Source organism: Hemiscyllium ocellatum, chromosome 10, assembly GCF_020745735.1.
Source record: "Hemiscyllium ocellatum isolate sHemOce1 chromosome 10, sHemOce1.pat.X.cur, whole genome shotgun sequence".
Classification (NCBI taxonomy): domain Eukaryota; kingdom Metazoa; phylum Chordata; class Chondrichthyes; order Orectolobiformes; family Hemiscylliidae; genus Hemiscyllium; species Hemiscyllium ocellatum.
In genome coordinates this window covers 27,723,549-27,742,304 of record NC_083410.1, presented here as the reverse complement: position 1 = coordinate 27,742,304, position 18,756 = coordinate 27,723,549, and the positions used below count along the sequence as shown (strand labels likewise).

The 18,756-nt window shown below is 39.3% G+C and overlaps 1 protein-coding gene across 1 annotated transcript in view; it reads right to left on the bottom strand.

Annotated features, from left to right (window-relative positions):
* LOC132819381 (ALK tyrosine kinase receptor-like) overlaps positions 1-18,756 on the bottom strand; it is a 332,695-nt gene that overhangs the window by 141,449 nt on the left and 172,490 nt on the right. Inside the window, exon 5 of the mRNA XM_060830863.1 lies at positions 3,289-3,420. Coding sequence (XP_060686846.1) covers positions 3,289-3,420 — 132 coding nt within the window. The remainder of the gene's footprint in view (positions 1-3,288; positions 3,421-18,756) is intronic.

Genomic DNA, 18,756 nt, shown 5'->3' with positions numbered 1-18,756 from the left:
CTTGAGCACGTGTGGCAATAAAACCTAAATCTAAATCTACTGCCTTCCCTCATTCTCTTATCAAAATGTATCACCATTAGTCCTGGCAACTCACATATTGCTTCTTATTTTCCACTCTATGTCTGCCTAAAATCTGTTACCACACCCCTCATGATTTGGCAACATTTTCAAACTTCATGACATGCACTGATTTTTGAAATTATGCCTTGTTTAACTGAGTATTGATCATTAATGTACATCAATAAACGGAGTGGCCCTAATCCCACTGCTGAGAAATGTTAGTGTACAGTTCCATTCAGTCTGAACAATAACTGTTCACCATTGGCTCTGCTTTCAGTCCATCACCAATGTTGTACCCGTCCTTCCACTGTCTCTATCATTAATTTTAGAGATACTTGGGGTGAGTTTGGGTCTGGATTTTGTGTGTGTAACAGGTAGATTTTCCTGTGTGTCTGACATTTATGTTAATTTGCAAGTATTTCTGCTACCACAGCAATTTATTTTAAGAAGAATTTTAAAACTTGGTTCTAGAGTGAATGGATTTGTACACTAAAAGACTTGCATTCACTTTAGATTGTTTTGAGTAAGTAGGATAAATAATTGGGGCTCAAAGGTTTCTTGGAGGATTTGGAATCTGTTTTTTTTAAGGTTAAGGGAACTATCAATAATGAAAGACTTTTAGTTTCATTTTTTACATTGGGTCGTGAATTAGTCCTGTGAAGATCTTAGAACAGGATAGTTGTTCAGAGTAGTTCTCTTGAAAAGAATGGGGGGTGAAGGGCCTTGGAGTGAAGAGTTAGTGTTGGTTCAGATCAGACAAAGACCTAGAAATAATTGGTTACGTTCAATGAAGCTCAAGTCATAGAGTCATAGAGATGTACAGCATGGAAACAGACCCTTCGGTCCAACCTGTTCATGCCGACCAGATATTCCAATCCAATCCAGAAGAAGCTGTTGCAGTTCCAGTTTAACAAATAAATTCCAAAGTGACTTAAACCTACCAACATGTTAGATACAGGGATATCATTGCAAATATTTTATGAGTGCCGTTTTTGGGAACTAGCTGGAAGGGGCTTGGGCTGCTATTTTATTTCTTTTCAGTTTATAAAAGAGTATTTTGCATTAATAGGATTATACTTCTGTGTGCTTAAAACCTTTGAGTTTGTAAAATAAGTAGATAATTTGGATTATTCTATTCTGTTGTCTGTTTTGTCTAAACATCTGTTTTATTGTTAAAACAAAATCTTCAGCATTTTGTGTTTATGTTTCAGCAAGAGAGACTTTATTAAAATCAAAGTAAATAAAATCATGAACCATAACATTGGGTTCCCATCTGGGATCGAACTTGTACTGATATAACGTTAGTTGGGATCGCAATTATACATTACTAACTTGGATGACAGAAGGGAATGTACTATTGCCAAGTTTGAGGATGATAAAACATAAATAGGAAGGCAACTGGTGAGAATGATACAAAGAAACTTCGGAGGGATATAGGCAGGTTAAGTGAGTAGTCAAAAACTTCGCAGATGAAATATATTGCAGAAGAATGCAATGTTATGCACCTCAGCAGGAAGTGTAGAAGAGGTGAATATTATTTAAGTAGAGAAAGCCTGCAGAAAGCTGCAGCATGGAGAGATCTTGGGTCCTCATGCATAAATCACAAAAAGCATGTCCAGTGGGTAATAAGAAAGACAAACAGGATGGAGCCTTTACTTCAAAGTGAATGGAATATAAACATGAAGAGTTCTCACTAAATCTGTACAAGTCAGACCAAACTAGAATACTACAGACAATTTTGGGCCCCTTATCTAAGGAAAGATCGACTAGCTTTGAAGGCAATTCAGAGAGGTTCACTGATTCTGGATGTGGATAGTTTTTGCTTATAGAAGAGGTTGTTTGTATATGGAAAGGTCTTTCTGAGGAGGTGGTATATGTGGGTAAAATTAGAATGTTTAAAAGTCATCGGGATAAGTACATGAATAGGAAAGGTTTGGAGGAATCTGGGCCAGAAACAGGCAGGTGGGACTAGTTTAATATGGGATTATGTTTGGCATGGACTGTTTGGACAGAAGGGTCTCGTTCCATGCTCTATGACTCTAAGTGGTTCAGTAGGTTGGCCTTGTACTCACTGGAGTCTTAGAAGAATGAGAGGAGACCTTATTGAAACAAAAAATGATTCTTAGCGAGCTTGAGACAATCATTGCTTTTGGGAGAGTGCTGGACCAGTTGGCACAATCTCAGAGTAAGGGGTCAGCTATTAAAATCTATTAGAGATGAGTAAGAGTTCCTTCTCTCAGAGGCTGGTGGATCTGTTGTGTTCTTTATAGTAGACGGCTGTGAAGACTGAGTGTTAAAACATCCCAGGTGAGATAGACAGATTTTTCTTTAGTAAGGGGATCAAATGTTTTGAGGAAAAGACAGGAGATGGAACTGAGGATCATCGGATTAGCCATGAGTTGCTGAGAAGACTCAATTAGTTGATTGGCCAATTTGTGCTCCTATGTCTTATGATGTATGGTCTTATCCAGTTCAAGCAAGGAAGGATCTTATTATTACTGTCCTTGTGTCATTATATTGTATAATTTGATAACGGTGGTAGAAGTTGTTTCTGGAGTGTAGGGGAAGTAGGAGTGATCACTAACACTAAGCCCATGAAAATATCAACTGAAGATCTGAAAACTGTAATAGCTTCGTTTAAATCAATTGTAATAACACTTCTTATCAGGAAGAACACTTTAAGCTTATCTAACGAGTCTCAGCAGTAAACTCAGCAGTAATGTGCCACAGTTCTGACAATATGGATCTGTGCCAGGCATTCTAATTCTCTAGCATTTGCTCCACTCTTACACGCTAGCTTCTGTGATTCTCCTGTTTCCTGATTAAGACAACTGGAGTTACATAGCTTAGCCCAAATGCAAAGTCAAACATGTTCCCTGTCTGAGACGAATGGAAACATTTGTCATTATTCTCTAATATTTGCAGAACCCAGCATGAAATATAATGCAGCATTAAAAATAATGTATCATTTAAGGCTGTTCAATAATTGGGATTTTGAACTTGGATATGTAGAGGAAGTGCAGTAACATACAAAGACATTACCAATGCTGGAAAACAGGTTTGGGCTGGATTGCTATTCTCATTGGCACAGACTTAATGGGCTGAATAGTCTCTTTCCAAGCTATACATACCTGTGATTTTTGGTCATTTTGATAAATGTGTAAAGTTAATTGTTAAAATGATGGATGCCTTTTTGAAAAAAAGAATCAAGCCATTATAAATACACACCTTGAAGATAAATGTGGCTCCTCCACCTCCTCCTCCACCTCCTGCCCACTCAGTGACATTGCCGTTTGCTTTTAACTCCTCCTCAATCACATTATTCTCTCCCAAGCAAACACTCTGGATGGTGGGATTTACCTTCAAAATAAAACAATGAAGGATGAAATACAAATTATACACTGTACCTACTTCATCTAGGTCATGCAAATAAACCTAACAAGAAAACATAATTTCTCAGAATAAAACAAAATTAAAAAGTCAATTTTATAAACCAGTTTGTTGACCATTGTATGACCAATAAAGCAAATTAACAGGCATCCACCAATATACATCTTGGCTTCAGTCATAGGCATCTTTATAAAATTGTACTCAGGGAACATACTAGCCTTTGGTTCACTTTAAAATCTGAAACGGGAAGATCATTGCACCAATATCAGTTCAGTTTCACCTCAATATCTCAAAGTGAATTTTAGCTTGGATTTAATTACTGTTAAAGATGGATTTATTTTCACATATGAAAGGACGAGGTTGAGAGGTGACCTTGTTAAGGTTTATAAAATCATGACGGATAATAGATAGGGTTAATCATAGGTGTCATTCTAATTCACATGTGAAAATAAATGCATCTTTAACAGTAATTCAGTCCAAGCTAGACACACATGAATCAACAGATTCAAGAACAGCTTCTTCCCTACTTTTATTAGACTTCTGAACAGACCTTTCAAACTTCAAATGTAATATTGACAGTGCTATTTGTGCACCTTCTCTGCAGCTGTAGCATTGTATTTCTCACTGTGTTCTATTACCCTTACGCATTAAATATGGTATGATCTGCCTGTACTGCACGCAAAACAAAACTTTTCACTGTGTTTAGGTATATGTGACAATAATAAATCAAATCAACTCAAAAAAGTTGGAATGTTTTGTGATAAATAAACAGCATATATTGTTCACATTTCTGCACAAAAAAGGATGGGAGGGTGAGCAGTGTAAATAGCTAGCTTAGTGAGGAGGATGCAAAGGATCCAGAACATCAGAGTTCATGACTTTGTCATGGATTGTCTATGTTATTGTTTTTTTAAAAAATAATTTATATTTAAAATTTTCTGGAAAAACTGAGAAGAATTTGGACTATTTGGGCATATAATAATGTTTTATCATGTGATTTCTGAGAAAGTGCCATTAGCAGTTTTAATGTGTTCCGTAAGATTTGTTTTTACTGGTGTTATGGACTAGGCCAGGCCCCTTTCAGCAGACAGCCCAGACTGTAACTTTGCTATTTGTTTAGCTTGGTGTATAGTGGATATTCCCAGTGCAAATTCACTGGATTGACTGCCAAGTTTTAACACACAAAATTCATTTCCAAAATATGAAACACGAAGAACAGAAAATAGAATTCCTGATAACCTATCCTATCCAAACCCGACTTAATGATGCTGTTCCAAAAACACACACATCCTTTAGCACCAACAGCAAAAGATGGCACAGGCAACTCACAGTTCGAAATCAGAAGGGCAGAAGGAGAGAGAGTACCCGACCTTTATTCACACACACAACTGCTGAACTGAGGCATGTTGGCTCAGTAGTTAGCACTACTGCCTCACAGTGCCAAAGACCCGGGTTCGATTCTAGCCTCCAGTGACTGTCTGTTTGGAGTTTGCACATTCTCCCCATGTCTGCGTGGGTTTCCTCCCACAGTCCAAAGATGTACAGGTTAGGTGAATTGGCCATGCTAAATTGCCCATAGTGTTCTGGGATATGTAGGTTAGGTGCCTTAGTCAGAGGTAGATATAGGATAATGGGGAATGGGTCTGGGTGGGTTACTTTAAGGAGGGGCTTTGCTGTGCTGAAGGACCTGCTTCCACACTGTAGGGATTTTTATCAATCAAAAAACCTCAGCTGCCAGGACTGGCCACTCCCCTTTCATTATACAAGTTCTTTCTAAAACATGAAGACCTTTGGCCTGAGGTATCATCTGTTTCGGGATAAACAAAAAGGGCTTCAATAAACCATTCATCTCTGCACCGACTCAGCTGTTTTGGGGCCTGGACTGTTAACGGCCCTTCTGAAAAAATCAAGGACACAGTAACTTTGAGACAAACGAACGGCTATGAGAAAAGGACCAGCTTTGTGACACTGGAAATCAAGTGACTTGAGAAATGGCTAAGCAAAGCTTTTAAGGAGATGAGAGATGGGATTTATTACTTAATTATTAAAAAACACAGTTTTGAGATGCATAGCTGCCCCTATGCTAATGATTGACGAGGTACCCTTTCTGGACTTAAAGTTTTGTTCTGCAGACCCAGCTATCAGAGGATGACACCCTTGAAGCTATGAATCCTCTCCTGAAATCCTGTTTCTTGGTAAATGTTCCTGTTAGATTTTCAAATCAGCAATATTTCTGTCTACATGGCAAAGCCCTGTGTCAAATTCTTAGAAAGTTGAACCCAAGTTGGGTAGAATCAAAAATGAACATCTATCATTAATTATCAACTGATTCAGCTTTATCGACTGAAAATTCTGTGAATGTGACAAATCATTGCATTTTATCCTTTGTCCCTGGACCCTTGCCCCAGTGGGATGGTTTCTTGTTTGCCCTTTGCCATTTATGAAAAAAAATCTCTGCAGTGACTTGACTTTCATGTTGTGTGAGTGTGTCTGTATGTGGGATTAAGGAAATACTTTTAATTTTAGATCATAGCTTGGATGTTGATCAGTGTTTGACACCTGTTTTAAGTGTAAGTCTTGTTCATAATAAATAGATTACTTTGAGTTCATTAAAGAAACCTGGCAGTCATTTCTTTTATATTTTACAGTGGTGATAAGGAGGAGCAATTGGCCGTTTTGGTAATTGAATCAACATATTACACCAATGATGCAATGGGTAGTGGGGTTTGATTATCAACACATTCCTACCTTCACCATGCTGAAAATGTGAATTGCGTTGCTAAAATGCAGAAGTAAAGGGCGTTAGATAATTAAATAATTACTTAGAATACTTAGAAAAAGAGATGCTGAACTGTTGGGTTGGTAGGAAGACAGCAGATGCTGCATGTTGTCAATAAATCCATTATCAAAAGAAATTGGTAACTGATTTCATGCTTAACTGACCTGGACCAATTTTTAACTCTATAAATAAAAAAAAAGTAATGGTGTTATATTGATTGCAAAAAATGGGAATATTTTAAAACAAAATGGATGGAGAAATCAGTGAGAAATGGAAAAAGCAGTGGAGTAGTGTTGTCTATATCAAATAGACAATTTGAGTATCATGCAGGCTGTTATGCATACTGGTAGTGTCCCTATGCCTGTGTCAGGACATCTGGGTTTAAGTCATTCAAATGAACCAAAATAACACAATTATGATGAATGCAAAGGAAGGAAAAAGCATTGGTCTGCTCAGCTTCTAAGCTCAGCTGCGTGACTAGAAAGATATTTTCTAATCAACCTGTTCAGAGACACTGGACAATAGACAACAGACAATAGATGCAGGAGTAGGCCATTCTGCCCTTCGAGTCTGCACCACCATTCAATATGATCATGGCTGATCATCCTTAATTAGTATCCTGTTCCTGCCTTATCTCCATAATCCTTGATTCCACTATCCTTGAGAGCTCTACCCAACTCTTTCTTAAATGAATCCAGAGACTGGGCTTCCACTGCCCTCTGGGGCAGAGCATTCAACACAGCCACCACTCTCTGAATGAAGAAGTTTCTCCTCATCTCTGTCCTAAATGGTCTACCCCCGTATTTTTAAGCTGTGTCCTCTGGTTCAGCACTCACCCACCAGCGGAAACATGCTTCCTGCCTCCAGAGTGTTCAATCCTTTATTAATCTTATATGTCTCAATCAGATCCCCTCTCAGTCTTCTAAACTCAAGAGTATACAAGCCCAGTCGCTCCAGTCTTTCAGTGTAAGGTAGTCCTGCCATTCCAGGAATTGACCTCGTGAACCTACGCTGCACTCCCTCACTAGCCAGAATGTCTTTCCTCAAATTTGGAGATCAGAACTGCACACAGTACTCCAGGTGTGGTCTCACTAGGGCCCTGTACAGCTGCAGAAGAACCTCTTTGCTTCTATACTCAATCCCTCTTGTTATGAAGGTCAGCATGTTATTAGTCTTCTTCACTACCTGCCGTACCTGCATGCTTACCTTCATTGACTGGTGTGCAAGAACACCCAGATCCCTTTGTACTGCCCCTTTACCTAAATTGATTCCATTTAGGTAGTAATCTGCCTTCCTGTTCTTGCCACCAAAGTGGATAACTATACATTTATCCACATCTACTAGTATACTCAACAACTTGCATTTTCTATTTAGTAAAAAATGAGGTCTGCAGATGCTGGAGATCACAGCTGAAAATGTGTTGCTGGTCAAAGCACAGCAGGCCAGGCAGCATCTCAGGAATAGGGAATTTGACGTTTCGAGCATAAGCCCTTCATGTTTTATTTAACATGTTTTTCTCATCAACCTGTTCAGAGATGTTATAACATACCTTTGGAGTAGGTGGGACTTCAACCCAGGCTTCCTAACACAGAGGTAGGGACACTGCCAGTATATACAACAGCCTGTATGATATTTTCTAATGGAAGCTGACAATGGGGAAAATAAAACCTGTTGCTTTTCTCCAGAAAAATAAGATTTACCCTCAACCAATATTGTTCACCATGAGAAATGTAGATACCATGCCAGGCTGAAATTGAAAGTGAGCATCAAGCTGGCGAAGAATAAAGGAGAGTACGTAGATGAGCAAGTATAGATTGATTGATGTGGATTGGGTTTTAAAAGATTGTATGATCATAGGAAGGAGGAGATGTGAGGGAGGTATTTAAGGAGCCCCATGATTTAGAAGTGTTAACAAGGATATTAATGTTAGGAAGAGGAAGCTCACACAAGATTTCAAAAAAACTGACTATCCATTGTATAGTAACTGCTCTTGCCCATACTTCTAGGAGCAGCACTGGTGTTGGAATAATTGGTCTACTACATTGTTCAGTAATTGCACATACCTTGGCAAAATGAAGGAATTATATTGTGAGAAAGTAAGACTTAAGTAGAAGTCTTGAATTAACAAAGAAAGAACATAAATACAAATGTATTAATCCCAGAAGTGTAAAATGAAAAGGAGCTGACATCACTGATTTGCTGAAGTACCAGGGGACACATATTAACTCAAATCTAAAATAGAGTGCAAAACTGAATATGGGGGTCATAAAATTGCAGCAATATCTCTGTTCCAAAAGTCAGCCTAGGGAGTTTGGTGCAGACAGGGGAATCATTGAAATGTTTTATTCATTGGCATTTAAAAACTGTCATTACCTAAAGCATCAGTGAGCTGCAGGGGGGTCAGATCAACAAAGATAAAAGCAGATAAATTAAGAGTGCTGAGCTCAGCAGATCCTCCTGGTGATATTCCATGGTGTTTCATATCAGAAAATACTGGGATAAAGAAACATAGGTTGAAATGAGCAATGGGATTTCTTCAATCTTTGGTTTCAGAGTTCTTATTACTCAGATAAATTTCCTTTCACAGCACCTTCCAAATCTGTGATGCCTTCAGCGTGATGGACAAGGGCAGGCATATATAGTAAGCCACTCCCAGTTCTCCTCCAAGCCATACAATTTCCTGACTTGAAACTATATCACTGCTGCTTTATGGTCAATGGGTTAAAATCCTTTCTAATAGCATTGGGAGTGCCCCTACCGCAGCCAAGAACTGCAATGGTTTAAGAACGGCTCCCCATCATATTCTCAAGGGCAGTAAATACTTGCTTAGCCAACCAATGCCAACAGCCTGAAATGAATAAAACAAAATCCAGGTATTTGAGTTAACAGAAAACAACTTTTTTACTCATGACCCATTTGATAAAGCAGCTCTGAACACTGCATTTAGATTCATAGGATTTGCAAGCAGTACAGCAAAATAATTTACTTCTGACTTGAATTAAACCACCTTAGTAACTACATGTGTCAGGCCCTCTCTCTGACTGAATTAGGAGGAGAAAGTAGATTGCTTTCCTTGCTTTTAAAGTACAATGCTTGTATTTTAAAAGCAAGGTGACATTACGAACTATATATTTATATATTAGACTGTATATAGCTCAGTATCAGAAACAAGCTGGCCAGGTTCCTTAAATAATGAGTATTATGAACAAACATTAGTCAAGCAAAGATGGAAAGATCATCAAAGTTTATAAACTATAGGAATATATATATATAGCATCATTTTGGAAACACTCATATGCAAACATTGACACACACACACACACACACACACACACACACACACACACACACACACACACACACACACACACACACACACACACACAACATGATGGCAAATTCTGAATCCTGCCTTTATGAAGCCTCCTACAAATGTTGATGAACATGATTTCAGAGAAAAGAGTGAGAAAGCAAAGGCTGGTTCTCCAGGCTAGTTATCTCTCTAACTGTTTGAGCTCAATGGTTTTGCTATATTCACAAACTGAATCATCTGACCTCATTTTGATAATATTGTACATTGAATGGCTTTGATTCAAAAGGGTCATTTTTGTTTGCAAATGTAACATTTTCCATACTGCAGATAGTCTCTTTCACTTTACAAAGTGTTCAGTCCAAAAAAAAACCCAAAGGTATAGATCTATGTCATATGGATGATAAATTAGTACTTCAGATAAACACATAATTGTAGGAATGGCCTAAAATAATTGAAGACAAAACACAGAATGTTTACGACTCAATGACAGTGTGCACAGCGGCAGGTAGGTAGCACTATGGACCACCACACCATCACCGCCATACTCTGAGCCATTTCCTACAGTGGGACTGGGTACCAACTACAGATGGCACAGTCAATTAGGTAAGTTAAAGTCAATGAATGCCAATTATCAAAGAAGAACTGCATTTTTCCAGATGATCAGTGCCTCTCTGTGATATTAGGAACCAGGCCATCTACTGCGATCCACCTCTGATTGGCAGAAAGGAAGGTTGCACTCCAGGAAATTGTGGTGGCACTCTCCACCTGCCTGTTCACAGCTACCTTCATAAGCTATCTGGTAAGAGAGAACCCCCTCCATGATGGTCACCTAGTAGCTATGACAATTCTTTCAAAAGAAAATTATAAATGTTGCTGAGTGAATGGCATACCCTCTTTCCCTTACCTGCAACAACAGGCTGCAGCTCCTTACAGACTTGAATGCCTTCTGTTCATCCTCTAATGTTGAGAGCCTGTTTGGTGTGCATAACTGGAAGATAAGAATGCTCTGTGGCCAATAACTGGCCAGTTCAAGAAGATCACTGCCTGGTGATGGGTCTTTACTACACTGTCGAAAAATGTGGCAGCAGGTCAGGCAGCATCCGAGGAGCAGGGCAGCCGACGTTTCAGGCATAAACCCTTCATCAGGAACGTGCATCTTTAGTGCACAGCCAGAACCACTATTTAAACGTGACATCAGAGTAACAACCTGAAACCATAATCCAAAGTATTGTTCCAAGATGTTGTGCGTGAGAACAGGAGATGGAGATAGGCCAGGGTTGAAACCCACATTTTTCAATATTGTACAAGTGCAAAATTGACAAGGACAAGAGGCATAGAGAGTAGCAAATCTCTTCAGGATAATGCGAAAGGGAATTTCATTTTAAATAATTCTTGGGTTCTGAATACCAATCCCTAAATTGACAGATTTGAAAGAAAGACAGTATTTTATTAGGAAAAGCTGAAATGTAGGTATGTACTTATAACTCTTATGTGAAAAATACATCAATTTCAAATCCATTCAATTGATTATAATTTGACCACCCTCAGCTTTTCTTATAAATGATCTGCTTATACATAAGCAGTTGAGAGATCCTCTGAATACTGCTTTTCAGATCAAAATACATGCTGTAAATTGTTATGGATGACAATGCATTCACTGAGGTTCTTTAAGTAATTTCCTTCCTGTAGCATACAGTTTGTACACTTTAGTAATGAATGTGAAAATGATTGTCATTAACACTGATTGAAATGTTCAGATTGAACAATGAGCTTCTTAACACTTAAAAGGAATAAATTGGTTACCAATGTGTTGACTGGAAACTGACCCATAAAATATTGAGAAATGCTACTTTGATGGCATTGTTGCACTCTTCATTATCATACAGGTTCTCACCAGAAGGCAAGAGACAATGAATTAGAAGTAACCTATGTGCTAATTAATCTCTCTACCACACTTCACTTTCCTGAGATGTGACTGAAAATGTTTTCCCACACTGATGCCATTGAGACAAGGAACTTGTTGCTGAAGCGAAGAATCCTGGTGACAGTACACCCAGAGACTGGACTCTTGCAGTCGTGGTGCCTGGAGGGGGGATTTCTAGTGTATTTTGTCCTGGTCTTTTTTTAATGACAGAGGAGTTGAGACAGAGGGGGAAAGCGGAATGCTCAAAGCCAAGAAAGTAAACAGCTTGTGAGGCCTTGAGTTTTTTTTTAAGTTGGAACAATTGAAGCAGCCTGAATGGGTGTGGTCAAGCTCCTACCCAAGGTTTTTAGTTTTAGCTTTCTACAGTTGCTGGGGTTTTGAAGCTGGATATGGAAATCTTATTCCTCTCTTTTAAAAGCTAGGGTTCTCTGCTTGCTGCTAGAATTGCATGTGAGACCATCTATTTTACAAATTTGCTTTTGCCACGTAAGTGTTAATGGGATGTTATGATATTGGAACAATTAATTAGTAGTAGATAACAAACATATAATTCTGTTAAGCATTTTGATAAAATTATACTTAAGCTGATTGTTCTCTTTTCATAGTAATAGAGATGTACAGGATGGAAACAGACCCTTTTAGTCCAACTCATCCATGTCGACCAGATATCCTAACCTAATCTCATCACATTTGCCAGCACTGGGTCCATATCCCTCTAAATCATTCTGATTCATATACACATTCAGATGCCTTTTAAATGTTGCAATTTTACTAGCCTCTACCGCTTCCTCTGGTAGCTCATTCCATACACTCACCACCCTCTGTATGCAAGAGTTGCCTATTGGATCCCTTTTATATCTTTCCCTTCTCACCCTAAACCTATGCCCTTTAGTTCTGGACCGCAGCGAAAATACTTTGTCTGTTTATCCTATCCATGCCTTTCACAATTTTATATTCCTCTATGAGGTTACCCCTCAGCCTCCAACGCTGGAGGGAAAACAGCCCCAACCTTTTCAACCTGTCCCTTTTGCTCAAATTCTCCAACTCTGGCAACATCCGTGTAAATCTTTTCTGAACTCTTTCAAGCTTCACAACATCCTTCCGATAGGAAGGAGACCAGAATTGCATGCAATATTCCAAAAGTGGCCTATACAGCTGCCACATTACCTCCCAACTCCTCTACTCAATATTCTGACCAATAAAGGAAAGCATACCAAATGTCATCTTCACTATCCTATCTACCAGCAACCCTACTTTCAGGAAGCTATGAACCTGCACTCCAAGGTCTCTTTGTTCAGCAACACTCCTTAGTACCTTACCATTAAGTGTATAAGTCCTGCTAAGATTTGCTTTCCCAAAATGCAACACCTCACATTTATCTAAATTGAATGCCATCAGTCACTCCTCAGCCCATTGGCCCATCTGGTCAAGATCCTGTTGTAATCTGAGGTAACCCTATTCACTGCCCACTACACCTCCAATTTTGGTGTCATCTGCAAACTTACTAACTATACCTGTTATGCTCACATCCAAATCATTTATATAAATTATGAAAAGTAGTGGACCCAGCACCGATCCTTGTGGCACTTCACTCATCACAGGGCTCCAGTCTGAAAACCAACACTCCACCACCCCCCTCTGTCTTCTACCTTTGAGCCAGTTCTGTATCCAAATGACTAGTTCTCCCTGTATTCCATGAGATCTAACTTTGCTAACCAGTCTCTCATGGGGAACCTTGTTGAACGCCTTACTGAAGTCCATATAGATCACCTCCACTGCTCTGCCCTCATCAATCCTCTTTGTTACTTTTTCAAAAAACACAATCAAGGTTTGTGCATGGAAAATCTTTACTTTGTCTGTATTTTAACTGTCGAGTAAAAGTGAAGTGTATTTTGCTTAACGTCAAGTAGTTTGACCTATCAGATTGCATCTGAAATGTAACGCCTTACACTTACCTTTAAAATAAGGCAAGGTAATAAACAGTTTGGGTTTAGGTTATCTCCTTAACATATTTTGTGGGGACTTTGTCCGGTCTATAACAAATGGGACTCTTGTTGGTATCAAAATCTCTAATTCCAGGATGGGTTTAGGATTATTGGACTCAAAGGCACTGAGTGGTGAGTGTGTGTTTTTTTTATTTTGGGTGGTGCATTCAATTGGTTTAAACAGAGTGTGCCTTGTACAGTAATGGGTCTTTCAGCCAATAAAAGTTTCCTGGGTGCGGAAGAAGTCACTTTGGGAGTTTTACAGGAAGAGAGCAAGACAAAGCTTTTGGAATTGGCAGATAAGCTGGAGCTGGGCTTGCCTTAGACTGTGCAAAAAGAGGAGGCAGTAGCAGCAATAGCTTGACAAGTGACAGGAGCACTGAAACAAATTACGGAGAAATTGGTGAGTCAGAATTCAAAGACCTAACATTTGTACTCTGTGTCAAATTTTAGGGAAAGATTAAATACAGATGGTAGACAGCATTTGAAGGTAGCACAGCATGTGATGAAACCGGAAGCAGACAAGAAATCAAAAACTTGTAGTTTTGCTAAGGGAGATAAAATGTTAGTGTTACTCCTAATGGTAGGTGAACCTTTAAAGGCAAAATTTATTGGGCCATCTCGAAAGAAAATTAAGTGTGGTGAATTATTTAATAAGAATGGCAGACAGAAAAAAAATTCACAGACCATGTCACGTAATATGCTCAAAAGGTATTTTGGTAGAGAAGGAACGCAAAAGGAGAACGTGTTGCTGGCGAAACACAGAGTGAAGGAGCAAGTTCAGATGATTCCGAATTGGATATTCCTCAAACTAAATTGGATAATAAGAACTTCAAACATTGGGATAAATTATGGCGTTATCTTCCAGAGGAAAATCGAAATGACCTGATAAAGTTCATGGGTTTGAATCATAAATCCCTACAGTGCAGAAGCAGGACATTCAGCCCATTGAGCCTTCACTGACCTATTATTTTGTTAAGCATTTTGGTAGAATTACAATTAAACCATTTAAAAAATTTTTATTTTGTCTTTATTTTAACTGTAATGTGTTTTGCTTACCATCGAGTAGATTAGATTACTTAGAGAGTGGAAACAGGCCCTTCGGCCCAACAATTCCACACCGACCCTTGGAAGAGCAACCCACCTAGACTCATTCCCCTACATCTAACACTACGGGCAATTTAGCATGGCCAGTTCACCTAACCTGCACATTTTTGGACTGTGGGAGGAAACCAGAGCACCCGGAGGAAACCCACGCAGACACAGGGAGAATGTGCAAACTCCACACAGACAGTTGCCTGAGGCGGGAATCAAACCTGGGTCTCTGGTGCTGTGAGGCAGCGGTGCTACCAACTGTGTCACAATGCCGCCCATTGTGCCACCATGCCGTCCATTGTGCCACCATGCCGCCCATAGATTACTTCCAGTGTGGAAACAGGCCCTTTGGCCCAACAAGTCCATACCGATCCTCCAAAGAACAACCCACCCAGGCCCATTCCCCTATGTTTACCCCTTCACTTAACACTATGGGCAATTTAGCATGGTCAGTTCACCTAACCTGTACATTTTTGTACTGTGGGAGGAAACCGGAGCACCCGGAGGAAACCCACGAAGACACAAGGAGAACGTGCAAACTCCACATAGACAGTTGCCTGAGGCGGGAATTGAACCTGGGTCTCTGGTGCTGTGAGGCAGCAGTCCTAACCACTGTGCCACCGTGCAGCCCAACAGGCTGATGCTCTACCAACTGAGCTATCCATGCAGTTTGACTAGTAGTTTGACTAATCCATCTGGAATGCAATGCCTTACATTTACCTTTAAAATAAGAAAGAATAAGGGGCTAGGCTATCTTCTTAAAATATTTTGAGGGGATTTGGTCTGGTCCTTCACACTGGTAGTGGTAGACCCAGAGCCTGGACTCTGGGCACCGATGGTGCCAAGATGAGGACTCCTGGTGATGTTAGGTCCGGAGCCTGGACTCTTGGTGATGGCAGTACCTGGAGCAGGGACTCATGACCATGATAGGTCCAAAGTCTGGTCTCTTGGTGATGACAGCCTGGCAGAGATAGGCCTGGAACCTGAACTCTTGGCAGTGGCAGCGGCAGCGGAGCTGGGGACTTCTGGGGCATTGGCATAGTCTTTTCTGTTTCCAGAGTGGGATTCTTTGAGGACGGGAATACCTAGCAGAAGCCTGGAAGTTGTGCTTGACACCCCAATATATAATAATTTCTTTTTATTCTTATTGTAATGAAACAAGGTACCGGGTTGTGGCAATAAAACATTTTCACTGTATCTTTCAGATATGTGACAATAAATCATCATTCATTCATTCAAGTACAATGCCTATTTTCCTAAAATTTATTTTATATATGTATTTCAAGTATTAGAAAAGCTGAGAATTTCCACACATCAACAATGTCCTGAAAAAGATAGGTTCAGTTCCTTCTTTCTTTGTTTTTGAATGTTCTTTTGTTCATTATCTATCATTCTTCTAAAATCTAAACTTGTTGCAAATGTTTTGATGTGAAGAAACCAGAACATGTACAGCGATCACTTAAAATCTGATAAGGAAGGTCATTTCTTCTGCTATCGGCTTTTATCAGAACCAATGAGAAAAATATCAAACGCAAGATGGTAAACTATCTCTCTGATGCAGAGGAGTTGACCACTTGTGCATTTTATTCTTGCCAACTGTCAGAATTTTGTTTTTTTCCTTTAAATGTTTGTAGCATATTTTTTGTGACAAAGCTATGCAATAAATGTCAAATTAAAACTACCTCAAAACAAGGATTTCATTTCTAATTTTGCTACTTTTTCACTTGTGTGAACAGCATTTTCTTTACAAATGTTTTTAAAATATTCCAGCCTCAAGCATCCAGCATGCTTCCATTTTCTTTTTCTTTGTAACCATATATGTTAGGGGAGGAGATCATATTGTGCGATTGCAATTGGTTTAGCAATCCAAAACACCAGGTTAAGGGTCTGGAAACATGGGTCTGTATCCATTCATGGCAGAAGCTGAAAAATGAATCAATAAAAATCTGGAGTTGAAAACTAGCATAATGACAACTTTGTAACCACTGCCAATTATTGTGCAAGTAAAAAGTGAGGTCTGCAGATGCTGGAGATCAGAGCTGAAAATGTGTTGCTGGAAAAGCGCAGCAGGTCAGGCAGCATCCAAGGAACAGGAAATTCGACGTTTCGGGCATAAGCCCTTCCTGATGAAGGGCTTATGCCCGAAACGTCAAATTTCCTGTTCCCTGGATGCTGCCTGACCTGCTGCGCTTTTCCAGCAACACATTTTCAGCAATTATTGTGCAAGCCCATTTGGTTCACTAATGCCCTTTAGGGAAGATGTTGCATCTTGTATATCACTTATAACCATTGGCCGTGACACCTCCCTCTTGTGTCTACCACCAGCATGTTTGCCACCTCCACAAGGAAATGGCCAGAAGGACCAGAAGCCACTTCCTTCCTCAATCTCTGAGGGCAACAGTACCAACGTGACAATGATTTTATTCACCATGGAGTTTATTACCATGAGGGTTATGGCTTAATAGATTTTTCATAACTGCTGTGCAGTTTCTAATGAAATCTTCTATGCAGCATTATATAACTGACCACTGGACTTAATAGAGGATCATAGCTTCATCCTACAACCCACAAATGTCCTTAATGGACAAGGTGCCATAATTGAATCAACAATGATCTTATTCAAAGGGGGAGTAGGCTTTCGGGACTAGAACATCCCAATTCTGCTCCTAAGTTCTCACATATGCCATGCTGCTTTAGTGCTCTTGGGATAACCACTCATGTTCATTATGTAACACAGTTCTTATCAAACAATGCAAATTCATTTTATAGTTTGTATTGTAGGGCCAGTTCATCCTCTTAGTTATGAGGACACTCAGCTTTTAGATGCAGGTACAGATTTACTTTCTTACATTTACAGTCAGCAATCTATGTTCAATGCCTCTTGTGAAATAAGATTCATGGTCACATGTGAAATTGCCACAATCATGTGGTCTCCAAAGTTGTAAGTTGCTTCATTATTACTAACATGGTCTGTAATAATGCTGAGCTCAAATAAATCAGCTACTCAGTCATACTCAACCTTGAAGTTGTGCTGACGAAGATGATCTGACTTTCTACAGAAGCGTAAAGCTCAATGATTAGATCCTGACATGACTAATATTTCATTCAGTGCTTAGTGATCAGTGCAGAGAGAGAACTTCCTGTTACATGTGCCAATAGTCACTGGTATAGATTTAAGGTAGTACTTCCTGTTCCCCAGCAGAGTATTGTATTCAGTTCAAATTAACAGGCATGATGCATATCCAATTGGTAAAAAGCACTGGTAATAATAAGGTTGGATACAGATCCTATCACATATCTATCCATTTCCGAATGAGTTGAAATTGGCTGAGGTGTTATTTTCTTATTTCATATAGAGTCATAGAGTCACATAACCATACAGCATGGAAACAGAACCTTCAGTCCAAATAGTCTGTGACCATGTTCCCAAACTAAACTTTGCCTGCTATATCCTTCCAACCTTCCCTATTCATATACTTTTCTAAATGTCATTTAATTTTTTTTAACTGTACTGACATCCACCACTTTCTCTGGCAGTTCATTCCACACATGAACCACACACTGTGTAAAAAAACTTAACCCTTTATAAAACATTTTCCTCTCATCTTAAAAATATGCCCCCTAGTTTCCCCCCAACCTGGGGAAAAGATCCTTGCTATTCACCTTATCTATGCCCCTCATGTTTTTATAAACCCCTATAAGGTCACCCTTCATTCTTTCCAGCCTTCTTTTATAACTGAAACCTTCCATTCCTGGCAACATCCTAGTAAATCTTTTCTGACTCTCTCCAATTTAATAATGTCCTTCCTATAACAGAGCAATCAGAACTGTATGCAGTACTCCAAAAGAGGTCTTACCAACATCCTGTAGAACTTCAATGTGACGTCCCAACTCCAATACTCAAAGTCTATGCTCAATGAAGCAAAAGAAAAAAAAAGAAAGTGGCCCAATGCAAGTGCTGGTGCCCCCACAATATTTCAGGGTTTAAAGAGGGCACTGCCAAGGTAACAATCACAACTAACCGATAGTATCTTCAAAATGTTATGAATCCACATGTTTCTCTATTGCTACAGATATGACAACTTCTGTCCTGCATTATAAATAGGTTATATTTCATGGGAAGAGGATTTCCAAACTACTAAGGAATTGTTTCTCTTTGAAGCAGCTCTGGAAAATAAATGGGGCATAAAATGATCATTCATGATCCAAG